At 35.3% G+C, this 17327-nt stretch overlaps 1 protein-coding gene across 2 annotated transcripts; it reads left to right on the forward strand.

Annotated features, from left to right (window-relative positions):
* The first annotated feature begins 1312 nt into the window (after positions 1-1312).
* On the forward strand, positions 1313-11572 carry arl6ip4 (ADP-ribosylation factor-like 6 interacting protein 4). 2 transcript variants are annotated; one of them, XM_053481645.1, is made up of 6 exons: positions 1313-1422; positions 3707-3901; positions 7889-8224; positions 8368-8485; positions 8621-8690; positions 11263-11572. In XM_053481645.1, the coding sequence occupies exons 2-6, from the start codon at positions 3724-3726 to the stop codon at positions 11317-11319; spliced, it is 759 nt and encodes a 252-aa protein (XP_053337620.1). In that variant the 5' UTR covers positions 1313-1422; positions 3707-3723; the 3' UTR covers positions 11320-11572. The 2 variants fall into 2 exon arrangements, with proteins under 2 accessions (XP_053337620.1, XP_053337618.1); XM_053481643.1 differs by having other exon boundaries at positions 1323-1422; positions 3718-3901.
* Positions 11573-17327: the final 5755 nt, after the last annotated feature.

Genomic DNA, 17327 nt, shown 5'->3' on the forward strand with positions numbered 1-17327 from the left:
CTTATAGTAACAGTATTGTCTTTGCTGAATTGTGTTGTTAGCTGCGTCCAAAGCCTGAAGAAGTGGACTGCACTTTGTCAGGCCTCTACCTTCAGACCTGTCCAACTTGGGTGTCCCACTTGAAGACTAAGCTCCTGCTGGTATAGCTCTTAAGGTCACTGAGGCACGCAAACCCCCTGACCACAATAAGGTGGCAATCCCTCAGAGGGAAACTAAAAACTAAAAATTAAATAAATGAAACAAAATAAAATTAAATATCCTTAATCCAGATTTTATCAGTCAACAACATAACATTTATCTTAGCTGGATGGTCTAATTCTCAAAAACGTTTAACCTAAGGTAAGACTTAAGACAGTATAAAATATAACTTACTACTTCAAATAAAAGTAAATACATAAATAAATTGTATCATTTAAAAATTACAATTGTAGCTCTACAGCAAAAAAAATACAAAATAAAATTATACTTTAAATAAAACATTTATAATAAATAAAATAAAAACAATAATAAACTGAGGTAAAATCAACACTGTCATCTGCTGGAGCTTTCCAATGTTTAAAATTTACAAAGGCACACTTCTTGCCTTCTTTCTTGAGGCAAAGTCGTACATGAGCTCTTCATATGATAAAGCCTTTTCTAATTTAGAGTTGATGCTGACAGTTGCCAGACCACTCATGCTCCACTATATAAATGGCATGGGGGGGGGGGGGTAAATGAACTTTGAACTCGGCAGTGCGTCCACGCCTTTAAAAAAATGTCTTCAGAATAAAGGTTTGTTACATCAATAACGCCAACAGATTTTTTATATCTACATTTATACGTAATAATGTATGTTTTGATATTAACTTATTTGTAAGTCATTTTACGTGTGCACAATTGGGGAAATTATTACTTTCCTAAAAAAAAACAATAATAATTCTACACTCTCACAAGCGGTAAAGCAAGAAATGGGGACAGATACTTTTTTTTATGACCAAAAAACCTAAAACTTTTTTTTTTTTATAAGTTCAAACATATATACACTTAAATCATCATTCTAAAAGATGTCGGTTTGCATAATTATTTTTTTTAATAATTATGCTTTTTTTTTTTTTTCAAAATGTTTCTCATGCTTGAAAAGAAAAAAAAACTGAAAGTGGCTTGTGTTGGTCATGTTGGATAAGCATGTCAAATATTAATATAATATTAAAAAAATGACATACTATACATAACTACTTAAATAACTAGAAAATAGCAATTTAAATACGTAAGCATTTCATTGGAGAATGTACGTTAATTTGAACTTATATTTTGAAATGTGGTGATTAACCTTACGCACCGGAAGTTGTTTGAAGAGCTTCGCTGTGTCGACGCACAAAGAATAAAAATACTTTAATCTGGTGTGTTTCTGTAACATCCAGAGGAGTTTCCTGCTCAAATACGGTAAGTGACTGTGCTGTGTGAATACTGATGTTTGCTGAAACACTGTGTTCAGTCTCAGAAAAAAAAATCTGTCTGTTTGTCTGTCCAGCAGATTTTGTCACAGCATCACGCATCTAGCTGGACAGAAATAGACTGAAACTTTTGCAGTACTTAGATATCTGCCTAAAGTTTAACTTGCACAATAACTGAAATCAAATGGTTAGTAAAAGCGGTGTTATGAACAATTATGTGCCTGATTTAATAATAATAATAAAAAAAATAATATCAAAAGCTAAATGAATATTTTAACTGGGATTAGTTAATATTTACTATAGTTAATTCACTGCTAAAATAATAGGGCTGAAGAAGTATAAGTGAATTTTAATGCCCTGCAGTCAAAAATGCGCTAAGACAAAATCTTAATCTGATCCACTTTATCGTTTTTTTATGATTCATTCTTTCATTACCAAACAGGGAGTGTATTTGGCTGATGACGAAAAAAAAGTATAATTTTTTTAAAGAAATAAAATTCTGTGAATTTTCTGTCAAATTTTGAGTACCTTACGCCTTTAAGGCACTCAAAATTTTACAGAAAATTCACAGAATTGTATTTCTTTGTGGGTCAATGACGTGACGCCCCCTTTTTCTGTCCGGGTTAATTTTATTTTGCTATCCGAAGTGCCAAAACACCATATGGGGCGACCGTCCGGCCTTGACTTTAGTTAGGAAAACTGGTTTAAAAACACTTTAAATCAACTTAAATATATCCCTTTTCCTAGTTGGCATAATTTTAAACATGTTTTACATCCATTGACAAAACTATAAAGCATTTGCTCATATATTTCTATCATGATATACAAACGAATGTTGTCCAAATTATGTTGATTCTATCCATTTCATCCGGGGCGACCATTACCAAACCACAATTTTGGGACCTTTATTTTAAAAAACTTCTCAAGGATGGGATACTGCATCAGCCAGACACAAGTGAAGACCCCCTGGAAACAACTGTATAGTAAATCAGTCTCTCTCATATAGTAAGAAAAAGCTGTTTTTTAACGGCTGTGATGTCGTACTCACTTTTGGTCATCATGTGGGGCAACCACCCCAAAACTGTGAATTATAATTTTTTTCCACAAATCTATATTTTGATGATAAATTTGATAGTGCTTTGTCACTAGAAGAAGCTAGTTTGGTTTCTGAGGCTAACCGTTAGCCTGTTATACTTGAGTAAACCTGAAAACATCATATGGGGCGACCGAGTATCATGTGGGGCGACCACTGCTAAATGTTTTAAATGATAGATATATGTCCTATATTTGTAGTTTTTATATTCTATACATCAATTATATACATAGAGTTAATTGTTTAAGTATAATTATTTGTATATTTTATCTTTTATTTTCTAAATTCAGCCATTTTCCATTCCTTTTATAGGGATAAACATTTATTTTAACTGGATAATGAAGGAGACTCTGATATTATAGAATAAACTTGTGAAATAATGGTTTTCATAAAATGAAAGGGCACTAAAGTTTATCTTTCTTCATCAGTTTATCTACTTACTGATATGAGTTCAACTAGTCTTAATGATACATAAAAATGTGAATTCTGAGATATATTACGGTCGCCCCAGATGACTTTTTTTAAGGCTATGTTTTATTAACTTAAGTGTAAAAACACTAAAATGACAATTTTTTTTTTACTTTTCTTTATAAAGGCATGTGTACACTACATTCCAAATGTTTAGAAAATGGCCAAACATATCCATATTTTTGGTATTTTAAAATTGGCCTATTAAAAAGTCTTATCCGTCAATGCCCCTTGTATTTATATGTTAGGCAGGGAGCCTTGACATACAGAAAGACAGGCAGACATGTACGTGGGCTTCAACCTAAAATAATACTACTGATTACATTAAAGGTCTTTAGTTTATTTTTAGCTTTAACCTTTATCAATTTCTAGAAACTTTTATTTATATATTTATTCATACTAGTCTAAAATAGTGAAAAAATTTTTACAGCTAACTTCATATTAATGCACATCTGAATTTATTTTTATATTAATATGCTTTAGTTCTGCCTAACTTTTATCAGTATTTTTTCACTTTTAAATATTTTTCTTTTTTTTTTTATGATATGGAATGTAACTGCCAGAAACTACATTTGCAGAACAAAGGATTAAATGAATAACAAAAATATCTGGCAATAAACAGTAGAAGCAGTTGATTTGTTTTATTTATTTAATAAATTATTATTATTAATAATAAATAATTACCACACAAGAACTTTGGATTTATTTGCAGAAATATTGCAGATTGCAATGGGGAGATGTCGGTCCAGAAGCAGATCTCATGAGATCTCTGTAAGTAGGCGTAGAAAAGAGCAAAGATCATCAAAGAAACGTCAAAGATCTAGCACTTCATCCTCCAGCTCCAGAACTGCAAGTCCAAGTCCTCGCAAGAAACATGCACATGGTTCTAGCAAGAACCAAAGTTCAGGTATTTTGAAGTGTTTCTGTCTTTCTGTCTAATATTTTTGAGTCACTAAAATCAGTTGGTTATATTTTTGTTTTCAGTACATTGATTTACAGCCCCTTTTCTGAAAGGTTAAGACTTTTTGTAAAATGTAAATAATAAAAATGATTTACAAATGCTTTTTGACATATATTTAATAGATTTCAACACAAAGACGTTGATTTTTGCAAATACTTTTTATGATTTTGATTGCTGCAACACTTTTCAAAAAGGTTAAAACATGGGCAAGTTTACTTTTACACAAGTTTACTTATACTGTGATATAATATCCCCTCTTCTTTTAACAACCTCTTCTTTTACTAACCCTTTAATTACAGAAGGTACCAGTTTTGAAAGTTTAAACTTTTGCCATACTTGCTTGATGTATGTCTTAAGCTGTTTAACAGTTCTAGGTCTCTGCTGTTGTATGTTGTCTTTTATAACACCTCACATTTTAATGGGGCCAGTGTTCCCACAGATCTAAAATATACTTGCAGTGATTTTTAAATGCATACGAAAGCATTTTATCGAAAAAATAAACATTGTCATTATTCACAATACAAGGAATAGCTTAATACCCCTAGCTTACCTATGCAGGTTGACTCGCTGTGAGATGCGATGTTTAGCACTGTGAGCCGCCATGATTGCTCGTGAAGTTCTGCAAGGTTCGCAAGCTTCCTTGAGGACAGCCAAAAATTAAACACGTTGAAATTTTTTGTGCAGAAAGATGGAAACGTAATTGCAGCGACAAAACTTGCAGTGAATCATGATGAACCGTACTTCCGGCCACCATGCGAAACCGCGTAGGTGAGATGGGGTATTAAAGTTGACTGAGATGAATTAAGTGCATTACAGTGCCATACGTTCTTATTTTAAAGCCTTTTCTCAGATGCAAAAACTAAAAAAGGTATTTCATATGATTTTAAATATCAAAAAAACTAAGGCACACATTAAAATAATTAATTATACAAAAACACTAAGGTGTGCAACTAAACTTTTAACTAAAAGTTTCAAAATCTACAGCTCAGCCACAACATATAAGCCTTTACTGACAATTTCTGTTGTTATCTCTTCCTGGTTTCTTCATCTCTTGGCTCGCTGATATTTTTATCGCTCCTTTCCATTTTGTAGCCCGCACCAGAACGCTCCCTCAAATTAATACACAGCTAACTGTTTGTGTCTCCTTACGCTTTTTGGGTGACGTAAGCATTACTTCTTTGTTGGTGTTTACTGGCGGTTTGCATCCGGAAGCGCACTTTGTTAAAAGCACGCTGTCAACAAATAATTCCGCAAAAACATAATGCAAAAGTAATTAAAAGAAGCTTCGAGGCAGAAGATTTTGCCTCGATCATTTTTTGTAATCAAATTACTTGCGTTACTTAAGGAATCGTTTCAGTCCTATCTGTCAGCACAAAAGCTGCCCACTTATATACAGCAAACAATAAATACACATGTAAATACACATACCAATTTTTTATTTATTATTTAATATTTCTATTAATTTCACTTTTCAGAGATCCAACCTACAGATCTTTCCCTCCATCTACCCATATGTGAAGAGTATGCACAGAGCATTTTTTGCCTTACTATGTTTTAGTAAACAGATATAGGTGAGGATTGTGCAAAATGGTATCCTTGGACATGCATGCAGTGGGGGAAATAGGTTTTCTGAGGTTTGCAAATGAACAAAGAAAGATTGGGATAAACTGCTGTGGTCAGATGAGACCAAAATTGAGCTCTTTGTCATCAATTTGACTTGCTGTTTTCGGGCGAAGAAAAATGCTGACTATGACACTAAGAACACCACTGTCCCTACAGTCAAGCAAGGAGGTGGAAACATTATGCTTTGGGGCTGTTTCTCTGCTAAAGGTACAGATTGACTTTGCTGCACTGAGGGGCCAATGGATGAGGCCATGTGTTGTAAAATTTTGGAAGAGAACCCCCTGGGGTCTAGCCAGTCTTCAGACCTTAATCCAATAAAAAATTCATGGAGAGAGCTGTTACTTCGAGTTGCCAAGCAACAAGCAAGAAACCTTAAACATTTAAAGAAAATTTGTAAAGAATAGTGGATTAAAATGCATCCCAAGATGTGTGCAAGTCTGGAAAACAACTGCAAGAAACATCTTCCCACTGTGCTTTCCAGCAAGGGTTTCTCTACCAAGTACTAAGCCATGTTTTGCTTGGGGATCAAATACTTATTTCCCTCAATGAAATGCTTAATAATAATAATAGGTCTACTATTAATAATAATATGCACATTTTGTGAGTTTTGCATGTTTGCAATGTGATTTCCATATTCCGGTAACAGTAAAATTAGTTATGATAGTAATGATAACTTTAGTTCTACATGACATATCAGAAAATGAAAATGCACAGTGTGATTTTGGGTCTTTTGCCCTGAGAACAGGACAGGCAAAAATTTCTTAACAGACCTGAAATGACCACCGCACACTTTTCCACTTTCCATCAGTCCATCTCTGATGAGCTGGGGCCCAGAAACGTAAAAAAATATATACGTACTGTATTTACCAGCAAAGGTTTCTTTACCTATTCTGATGTCCATGTTGTTGGCCCTCGTCCGTTACAAAATAATTTCTTTAAATCTTTTGATAATGTTATGATGCTGTTAGCCTAAAATTTCTTGCAACTGCAGATTGAGCAAGGTTATTTTTTAACTAATTGCCTATTGTAGTACGCAGTTGTTCTCTCCCTCTGTGCTTTTGAAGGATTTTTACAAATGCCGCCTTTATACTTGATTTTGCACCTTATCACCAAATCAACGGTTACCATTTAACCGTTTACTTGTAAAATGTTAGTTTAATCTTTACATATTTGTTAATGTTTTGTATTCTGGTAAATACATGTCAAAAAGCATTTTTAAGTATGATTGTGTAAACTTATAAGTATGCTTTTAATTGTTTTTATGGACCTATTTATTTAGATCAACAATGCAAGAAGCTGAAACATTTACTTTGATTATGATTGTCTGTTATGCATGCACATTCATTTGTCTGGACTCCATCGTTGTTGACAAGCACTTTGACACAGGTTTACAGTATAATCTAGATCTATGTTGATTTTATTCATAAATGTGTCTCTGAGCTACAAACGGCTTGCACAAGGGGGTTAAGATTGGGTAACTGGACATGTATTGCCACTCAAATCTATTTTTATTAAATGTTTTGCAACTTGATTAGCCATTATCATTGGTTACCTACAGTATTCTGTGCCGTATGTTCAAACTCCTGAGTGTTGCTACAGAAATTGCTTTTTTAATGGAGTTACATTATCAAAAGTTAGTTAAAAAGCCTTTGTCTCCAATCTTCTGCAAATTGGTCTTGAAACCCACTCATTACACACGCTTGCACTATTCTCAGAAACACGTTAGAAGGTGCATGTTCCCGTGCTAGAAGCTGTGCCTGCCCAAGTGCTCACAATTGTTCAACACTCATTCAAGACTTTAAAGGTTTTTTAGGTGGTAAAACATCAGTTTCTTTATAATCCTACAGCTGGTAGACATGGGATTCACACATTGGCATGACATGTGGTAGGAGTGAATTATTTGCTGTGTTTGTTTAGAAATAATCATTATAGTGGATGACTGAGATACGTGCTGCTCAGTGTAAAGGTAGGTTTTTGTGTAATTTTGTATTAAATGAAAATTCTTCTATGAAACCAAACATGACTTTGATATGGTATTCTATTTGGCCAGCAGACAATGACTACTACCTTCACAAGATTTTAATCCAAATTTTGTCATATGAATCCATAGACATGTTGGTTTCAGTTCCAGACATTATGTCTGGACCTGCAAGACTATTTTCTTCTCACTAACCTGCTTTACATTCTCATGGACTAAACATTTTATGACATGAGGAATGAGAAATCTATATTACTTATACATATTTGTCATTAATTTGTGCCTATGAATTGTATGGTTTTAACTTAAGACACAAATGCACTTGTATTTAGAGCGAATATCGGAGAAGAAAAAGCAGAAAAGAAAACACCATTCTTCCTCTTCATCAAGCAGCTCTTCATCCTCATCTTCATCCAGTGATGAAGAGGCCAAGAAGAGGAAGCATAAAAAGGCCAAAAAGAAATTGAAGAAAATGAAAGCAAAAGAAAAAAAGAAGCTAAAAAAGGAGAAGAAAAGGCTTAAAAAGATAAAGAAGTTAGAAGCTAAGGCTGACACATCAGCAAATAAAGCTCCACTGATGATCTCTGTTCCAGTACCCGTTCAAATAGAAAAACCCCAGTCATACTTAGAGACCTGGCAAAGTGATGATGCCACTGAACATGGTCCTGGTGAGTGAGCTTATTCAACTCTTAAAATAACTGTATAAAGTTACGTAATCTATAAACTTTGTTTTTTCTGGATTAAGAAGATTGAAATGCATTCGGCTATAAATCCAGACCATTATAAAATAATGTCCTTTTATTTACTCCAGTAATGACCGATGAACAGAAGGCCAGTTTTTCCACTAAGAGGCCCCTGACAAAAGAGGAGTATGAAGCCAGACAAAGTGTCATCCGGCGAGTTGTTGATCCCGAGACAGGACGTACAAGGTGTGTCTAAGTAACATACGTTACGTAGATAGGAAAAAGACTAAATACGTAATTAATGAAAACCTGGAAGTGATATTTACTCGTTATATGAACATAGAGACAATAGAATGAAAAAGTGTTTTACTTTACTTGTAGGCTTGTAAGAGGAGATGGTGAAATTTTGGAAGAGATTGTCAGCAAGGAGAGGCACAAAGAACTCAATAAGGTATAATATTTACTCTGGGAATTCAGTGAGTTACATGGATTTTGAAATTGTATGGTTTAGAACAGGAAGATTTGGTATCAATTTTATTGAAAGTATATTTTAAATACACTGTACAAAAAAATTAAAAGTTGTCTTTTGGTTTAAATAAGCAAATATGAACCTTTCAATTATTACTGCAGTGATTATTATTTTTCAACTATAAAAAATATATAAATATATGTCTTCTATCCCAAATTGATGCCATGAGGAGTCTTTCATTTCTTAAACAACCATACTGAATAATGCATTTTTTGTGTTCGTGGAAAAGATGTTACTATGTTCCATTTGGGTCAAATTATAGTCCAGCATCAAGCAAGGAAAAAAACTTGCATCTTCTTTTTCTTTGTCATTCGGCTGTTTCCTTTCAGGGGTCGCCGCAGCGAATCATCTGCCTCCATCTAAACCTATCCTCTGTATCCTCTTTTCTCACACCAGCTAACCTTGTGTCCTCTCTCACTGCATCCATAAATCTTCCTTTTGGTCAACCTTCATTTATCTGGTTTCCAGAGAACACCTTCACCTCTCTAGATTTTCCTCCACCTATTCCCTGCATCCCTGCATGTCATCTGCAAACATCAATGGTTATGGAGACTCCTGTCTGACCTTATGTCATCCTGTCCATCATCAGAGCAAACAAGAAGGGGCTTAATAGCCTATCTTTGATACAGATCCACCTCCACCTTAAACTCTTGTCACACCTACAGAACATTTCACCACTTTCTTACAGCTTTCATACATGTCCTGCACCATTCTAACACACTTTTCAGCCATTCCTATAATACCACAGCTCCTCTCTCAGCATCCTGTCTTACGCTTTCTACAAAGACACAATACACCTCCCCATTACCTTTTCTGTATTTCTCCATCAGCACCCTCAAAGCAAATACTGCATCTGTTGTACTCTTTTAGGGATGAAACCATATTGCTGCTTACAAATGCTCACCTCTGCAATTAACCTAGCTTCCATTACTCTGTTCTAAAACTTTATTGTATGGCTCATCAGCTTTATTTCTCTGTAATTACCACAGTTCTGCACATCCCCCTTGTTCTTAAACATCAGCACCAATACACTTATCCTCCATTCCTCTGGGATCCTCTTACTTTCCAAGATCTTGGTAATCAGACTAGTCAGGAGTTCTACTGCTACCTCTTTTAAGCACTTCCATACCTCCACAGGTATGTCATCAGGACCAACTGCCTTTACACTCTTCATCCTCTTCAATGCCCTCCTCGCCTCACTTACACCATTAGATTTTTGCTACTTCCTGCTCCACAATAGGCATCTCTTCTACTCCTATTCCTTAATTTCCCTTATTCATTAACAATTCAAAGTACTCCTTCCATTTTCACATCACCCTCTTGTCACCTTACAGTACATTTCCATTCATATCTTTAATCACTCTAACAAGCTGCACATCCTTTCCATCTCTATCTCTCTGCCTCGCCATCCTGTACAGATCCACCTCTCCCTTCTTACTGTCCAACCTAGCATACGGGTCCTCATATGCTCTTTGTTTGGCCTTTGCCACCCCTACCTTCACCTTATACTGCATCTCCCCGTACTTCTGTCTACTCTCTTCAGTCCTCTTAGTGACCCACTTCTTCTTAGCCAGCCTCTAGAAAAAAAAAAACATTTAACTAGCAACTTTTAAAATTGGATTAATAACAATCCACCACATTATTAAAACCTGAAAGGATAGTACTGAACTATTGAGTTTGTGGAGCAAATGTGGTGGGGTTAAAAATTATGGCTGACCTTGACCTTTTTTTATGCAATATCAAATGCTTGTTGAGATTGCATAAAAAATTACAATATAAATACTCCCTATTTCATTTTATAGTGAAAGTAAAATAATTTCCACAAACAATATGATGAAAAGCAGGAAATGTTTAGGATTGCGACTAAACAGCTGTATGGCCATAAGTAAACCATTTATCAGTGAGACTAATAACTGAAAAAGCCTTACATTTTATATGGAGCATTTGTACTTTGGTACAAAAGAAAAAGAAAATGTGGTCTGATGAGTACAGATAGGCCCTATTCCTGAAAATGGGAATGTCAGGTTGAGAAGAAATGTGCATAAAGCGATGCCCCCATCATGCCTACAGCTTGCTGTACAAGACTCTGGAGGCAGGTTTGCTTTATTTGGTCAGGTGTTTTTGTTAATTCTTTACACAAATGAACTAAACATTAGAGGGTCCTGACCGTAACCCCTGTTAAGTCTCTGGAATATGCTGGAACGTGGTTTGACCTTTCCCATCATTAGTACACTTTTGCATGAAAAAAAAATGTAGTGACCTTGTATAAGGCAATCAAAACAACATCATGGTAAATGTGCACCAAAATCAAAACTAAATTTTCCCATAACCAAATATTAGTGTGTGACTTTTGGTCAGGCAGTGTATATTCAGTCTACAGGGTAGTAAAATGATTTTGGTGGGATATTTACACCTACTCCCCATTCACAATTCTGCGGGTATATGGAATAAAATGTATGTTTTTTGTGTGTGTGTCTTTTGGTTTTTCTGTCAGCAATCAACCAAGAGAGATGGCGATGCATTCCAGAAGAGACTAGGGATTAACAGGTAGAGGAACACTTCACTGCTTTGTTGGACATGTAAAACCTATATCCAGATGGTTTTAAGCCAAAACCCTAAGGAATCTTAGTTATATATATTCACTTGAATCTACAGTATTTTCATGGCCTTGAAAATGTCTATAAAACGTGTTCCCATTCTATTTCTTGAACTGCTTTAAAAATTGTCTAAATATTCCTGTTGTCTATTTCTTAAGATTTTTTTTACAGTTGTACAGACTGGAAAAAAATAAAGGACAAAATACATAGCTTGTGTGTGATTATATGATTTACTGTTTACTGGAAACATACTCCATTTATTATTGTGACATACATTGAGTGGTGCCCCAAGTCACCTGGAATAGGCTCTAGCCCAACATTTAACTTAACAGTACTTTTTAGACTCATTGGAGCTCATGTTGCTTTATTTTGCATGAGTATATCACTATATTCTTGATGCATAATCTGCTGGAGTTCTGTGGCACTGTGCGTCCCTATTTTTTTTGGCTTCAAGGTGGGTGAGGAGTAGAGATGATGGAAAAAAAAAACTTGAAACATGGCTACAAAACTAAAAAAAATGTTTTTTTGGACCTGGATACGGACAGCACTTCTGGAAAGACATGCATTTCTATGATAATTAATGATGACTGGCCAAAATGTATTATCATTGAAGGTTCTTCTCCTGATCTCCCTATCACCAAACTTTCCTCTATTGCTATACAAAAGGGTATTGCAGGAAAGGTAAGATAAGTAAAAAAAATAAAAAAAAAATTATTACGAACTGGACAAATTCTTGTGGAATGTACAAAAAAAAAAAACTGCTAAAAATGTATTACTTGCCAACATGTTAGCTGGGGTACATCTTAAGACATCAGGAAGTAATAAATGTAAAAAGGAACAATAATCAAAAAAGACAAGAAGAACAATAAAGCACAGCCAAGAAAAACCATAAAGGAAGTCATAAAGGAAAACTGGAGAAGATTTGTTTCCAACATGTCGCCAAATACTCTGGTAAAATATGCAATCTGATACGAAAAATGAAAGGAGAAAACAACAGTCCACAAATACAAAACATTAAAGAGAATGATTCGATCTTGACATCAAAAGAAGAAATTGCAAATATATTAGCAAAAACTTTCGAAAAGAACTCAATTGAAAACTGCATTTCTGCTTTTTGAGGCTTCTATGATAAAAGAAAAAAATTACGTTATAATAATAAGTAATATGGAACCATACAACCAAATTTTTTTAATGAAAAAACTACAACAAGCCATCAAAAAATCTCACGTTGGACCAGACAATATTCATCATCAATTTTTAAACAACCTTTTTCTTCTTAAAATTTTTAGCTCTATCTGGATATCAGGAAATACTGATACTTCCAATACTGCTTGGCATAAAGCAGATTAAACAATACCAATCCCAAAGCCAGGAAAAGACCATAAAGATCCTTCTAATTATCGCCCTATTGCTTTAACCAGTTGTTTATGCAAAACAATGGAGCAAATGGTCAATGACCACCTGGTCTGGGCTCTGAAATCCGAATATCGCATAAATAATGCCCAGTGTGGATTCAGAAAAGGTTTAAGCACTACAGACCACCTTGTGTGTCTGGATATATAAACCCATCCAAATGAATATCACCAACAATTTCTGAACAAAAAAGGAAAATTACCACAACATACCCCAGTATACACAAATAGATCAAAATCAGGAAATAAACTGGCAGCAGCCTTTGCAACAAATCTACTGCAGCAGGGTTTATGCATCCCAGACCAAAGTTTTATTTTTACTGCAGAAGCAAATGCTTTGTTTACGGCTTTGAAATTCATTGAAACCACATCACAAAAGGATTACCTAATAATAACGGACTCAAAATCATGTCTTCAAGCATTAGAAAATAAAAAAACAGATAATCCAACAATTGTGGAAATCCTAACCAAGTTATCATTCTTAGAAGCCAACAATTTTAACATAGTTTTTTGTTGGATACCTGTGCACTCCGGAAACCTTGGTAATGAAAAAGCATAAAAAACTGCAAAAGAAGCATTATCCAAAAAAATAATCAAATGCTTTATATATATATATAGTTTAAAAAATACACCGATATATTCAGTTGATAAGATATAAACAGCTAAAATAATGTAATTTTGAATGATAAAATGATGTATAAACCACAGTAAATTACAAGTTAATTTTGTAGTGGACTTTAAAAAAAAAAAAGGTAGAAATGCAAAAAGCTAATAGTCACAAATGTACTGTTATTTGCATTCGCTGACAACCACAACAAGCATTAAATGTAATATTCTACTGTTATTCGCACCGTGTAAATTAAGCTAATCTAAAATAGCGCCATTTAACTAATTACTATTGCTCGTGAGGTGATTGCGCAATGTGATGCTAGCGAGTAGCACGTGAACAGATCTAGTGCGACTGTCCCGAATTTAGCGAACAGTTTAAACAAAAGCACTTAAACTATACAACTTTTACACGATGAAGAGATACAGTGACCCTGCTGACTTTTCGCCATCCGTAACAACAACAACAACATTTCTTTTTAAGTGTTCGTGCATGACATGCCATGAAAGCTTGGTCTTGCATAGCGTGCAGGTTACCGTCTTCTTAGAGGCGTTTAATGCAAATTGCTCCCATACCTTGGAGGACTCGGGGCGCGCGCTTTTTCCTGCAGACGCATAACCTCCATTGCGCGAGCGGCTGTGCATCTGACTGTGTGTATTTGTGCATCTTGTGGTCGCTCTCCTCAGTGACGTGAGCAGCCAAACTGATCGATAACGTCATTCGTTGACAACGAATTTCATTATCGATAATTATCGATTTTATCGATTAGTTATTGCAACCCTAGACCAATGCTTAAATAATAAACTATATGAAATAAATCCCGATGTTGAATAAAGACATACATTTTCTTTTAAAAATCGTTGGGATCAAGGACATTTAAAAGCTACACACACATTTTTACTGTCCAGAGAAAATCCACCACAATGTTTATAATAATATTTTTTATCAAGGACGCTTTACTATGAGTGTAAACAAAAGGAGATAATATAAACAGACATTGAAGTATAAGTAGAGAAACAATTAAGTCAACAGACAAAAAAGAAAACCTGGAAATATGTGTGTATGTACATATCTACACTATGTCAAGTCAAGTAGGCTTTTATTGTCATTCCAACCATATACAGTTCAGGACATAGTGAAACCAAACAACGTTCCTCCAGGACCAAGGTGCTACATACATGCCACAACATAAATTAACGACATAACATAAATTAACAACACACTTTATGGAACCAGCCAGCTAACTAAGAGAAAAAACCCCAAATAAATAAAAAATTGTACCAAGTTTCTGGGGGTGTTCTATTTAAAATTCATGTTGTGCAATAATTCTGCTTAAGGTGGAAAAAAGCCGTTTAACAGGCAGAATTGGTGGAAATAAAAAAGAACATGCATCAGACTGTAATGTTTTATAGACAAGACCTCCCATGAAGTAAAGGTCAGTCGCATTTTATTTATAAATAAATAAATAAATAAATTAATTAATCAACCTTATTGGATAGAGGCAAAAGATAAGTGAATACTCATTCACTCACTCATTGTCTATATTGCTTTATCCTGTATTCAAGGTCACGGGAGGCTTGGAGCCTACCCCAGAAAAATTAGGGCCTCGAGGCAGAGTACACCGTGGACAGGGTGCCAATCCATCGCAAGGTAAGGGAATACGTTTTTAAAAATCTACCTATCTAAGTTCTATAGTGAAGTTATAGTTATTTCAGAAAGCTATAGAATATATAATTAGATGGTGGTATGGGTGGTATGCATTGAGTTTTAAAATATTCTCCCCATGTTTGGTGTGTTTGCTTGTGTGCCATAGATTGGCCTTTTGCACCAGGTCCCCTGGGATAGACTTCAGGCCCATTCATAAGCAGTATAGAGAATGGGTGGGTGATTATTATTAATCAATATCACAATCAAAGTTACACTGGGTGCTGTTTAGTGCTGTTTAATATGCATAATTGAAATAAATAACCATAAACTGTCCTGAAGATTTATTTCATATAGTGGCAAGATGTTGTGTGCTATTAGTCAACTTTTAGAATAAATACTACTAACAAATTAATCACCCAAAAAAAACGGTCATTATGATCCCATTATCAGTTATTTTAGAGATTTTTAAGTTCTATCCAATGGTAATAAGGTAAGATCTATAGTGACTGTTTTATTTGTTTTTGTTCACATACGTACAACATCTATCAAACTTTACACAAAGCAAACAACACCAGGGAGCGAAATGCTTATAAACATGACAGATAACTCAATTCAATAGATACTAAGACATATCAACTTAATTTGGGAAACGGGTAATATCCCCCAAAAATTGAAACTAGCCACTATAATAACAGTACTAAATCCAGGTAAAGAAGCTTCAGACCAAACAAACTACAGGCCAATTGCACTCATGTTGCAAATAGGAAAGACAATGAAAAGATTGGTAACAGAAAGACTAACGCAATACCTAGAAATAAACAAACTTTTATCACCATACCAAAATGGGTTTAGAAAAGTAAGAAGTACTATGGACGAAATATTAAACCTTGAATCTGAAATAAGAAAAGCACAAACAAATGAGTAAACAATAATTGCAGTCTTTTTCGATATTAAAAAGGCATACGATATGCTATGGAAAGGAGGTCTGTTATGCAAGCTAGACAAATTAGGAATAAGAGGCAAAATGCATAATTGGATAAAGAACTTTTTAGAAAATAGGACAATAAAAGTAAGAGTGGGCACAGAATACTCAAAAAATACAAAGTAGAAAATGGCAATCTGCAAGGAAGCACTGGAAGTATTGGTGGCAATTTTTAAGAACAAGAGAGATGTGCAAAGCTGTGGCAATTATAAAGGTATAAAGCTAATGAGCCAGACAATGAAGCTGTGAGAAAGAGTAGTGGAAGCTAGGTTAAGGGCAGAGGTGAGCAGCAATATGGTTTTATGCCTAGAAAGAGTACATCAGATGCAGTATTTGCTTTGAGGATGCTGGCGGAGAAGTACAGAGAAGGTAACAGGTAGTTGCATTGTGTCTTTGTAGATTTAGAAAAAGCATATGACAGGGTGCCAAGAGAGGAGCTGTGGTATTGTATGAGAAGGTTTGGAGTGGCAGATAAGTATGTTAGAGTGGAGCAGGACATGTATGAGAGCTGTAAGACAGTGCTGAGATGTGCTGTAGGTGTGACAGAAGAGTTCAAGGTGGAGGTGGGTCTGCATCAAGGATCAGCTCTAAGCCCCTTTTTGTTTGCTCTAGTGATGGACAGGATGACAGTTGAGGTAAGACAGGAGTCCCCATGGACTATGATGTTTGCAGATGACATTGTGCTCTGTAGCGAGAGCAGGAAACAGGTGGAGGAAAATTTGAAGAGGTGGAGGTATGCTCTGGAAAGCAGAGGAATGAAGGTTAGCCGCAGCAAGACGGAATACATGTGTGTAAATGAGAGGGACCCAAGAGGATCAGTGAGGCTACAGGGAGCACAGGTAAAGAAGGTGCAGGATTTTAAGTACTTAGGGTCAACGGTCCAGAGCAACGGAGAGTGTTCAAAGGAGGTGAAGAGGCAGGTTGGAATGGGTGGAGAAAAGTGTCAGGTGTGTTGTGCGATAAAAGAGTATCAGCAAGAATGAAAGGAAAGGTGTACAGGACAGTGGTGAGACCAGCAATGCTCTACGGCTTAGAAACAGTGGCGCTGAAGAAAAGACAGGAGGCAGAGTTGGAGGTAGCAGAGCTGAAGATGTTGAGGTTCCCTTTGGGAGTGACAAGGATGGATAGGATCAAGAATGAGTTTATCAGAGGGACAACCCACGTTAGAGGTTTTGGAGATAAAGTAAGAGAGGCCAGATTGAGGTGGTTTGGACATGTTCAGAGGAGAGATTGTGAATATATCGGTAGAAGGATGCTGAGGTTGGAACTGCCAGGCAGGAGGACTAGAGGAAGACCAAAGAGGAGATTTATGGA

Source organism: Clarias gariepinus, chromosome 21 (assembly GCF_024256425.1).
Source record: "Clarias gariepinus isolate MV-2021 ecotype Netherlands chromosome 21, CGAR_prim_01v2, whole genome shotgun sequence".
Lineage (NCBI taxonomy): Eukaryota > Metazoa > Chordata > Actinopteri > Siluriformes > Clariidae > Clarias > Clarias gariepinus.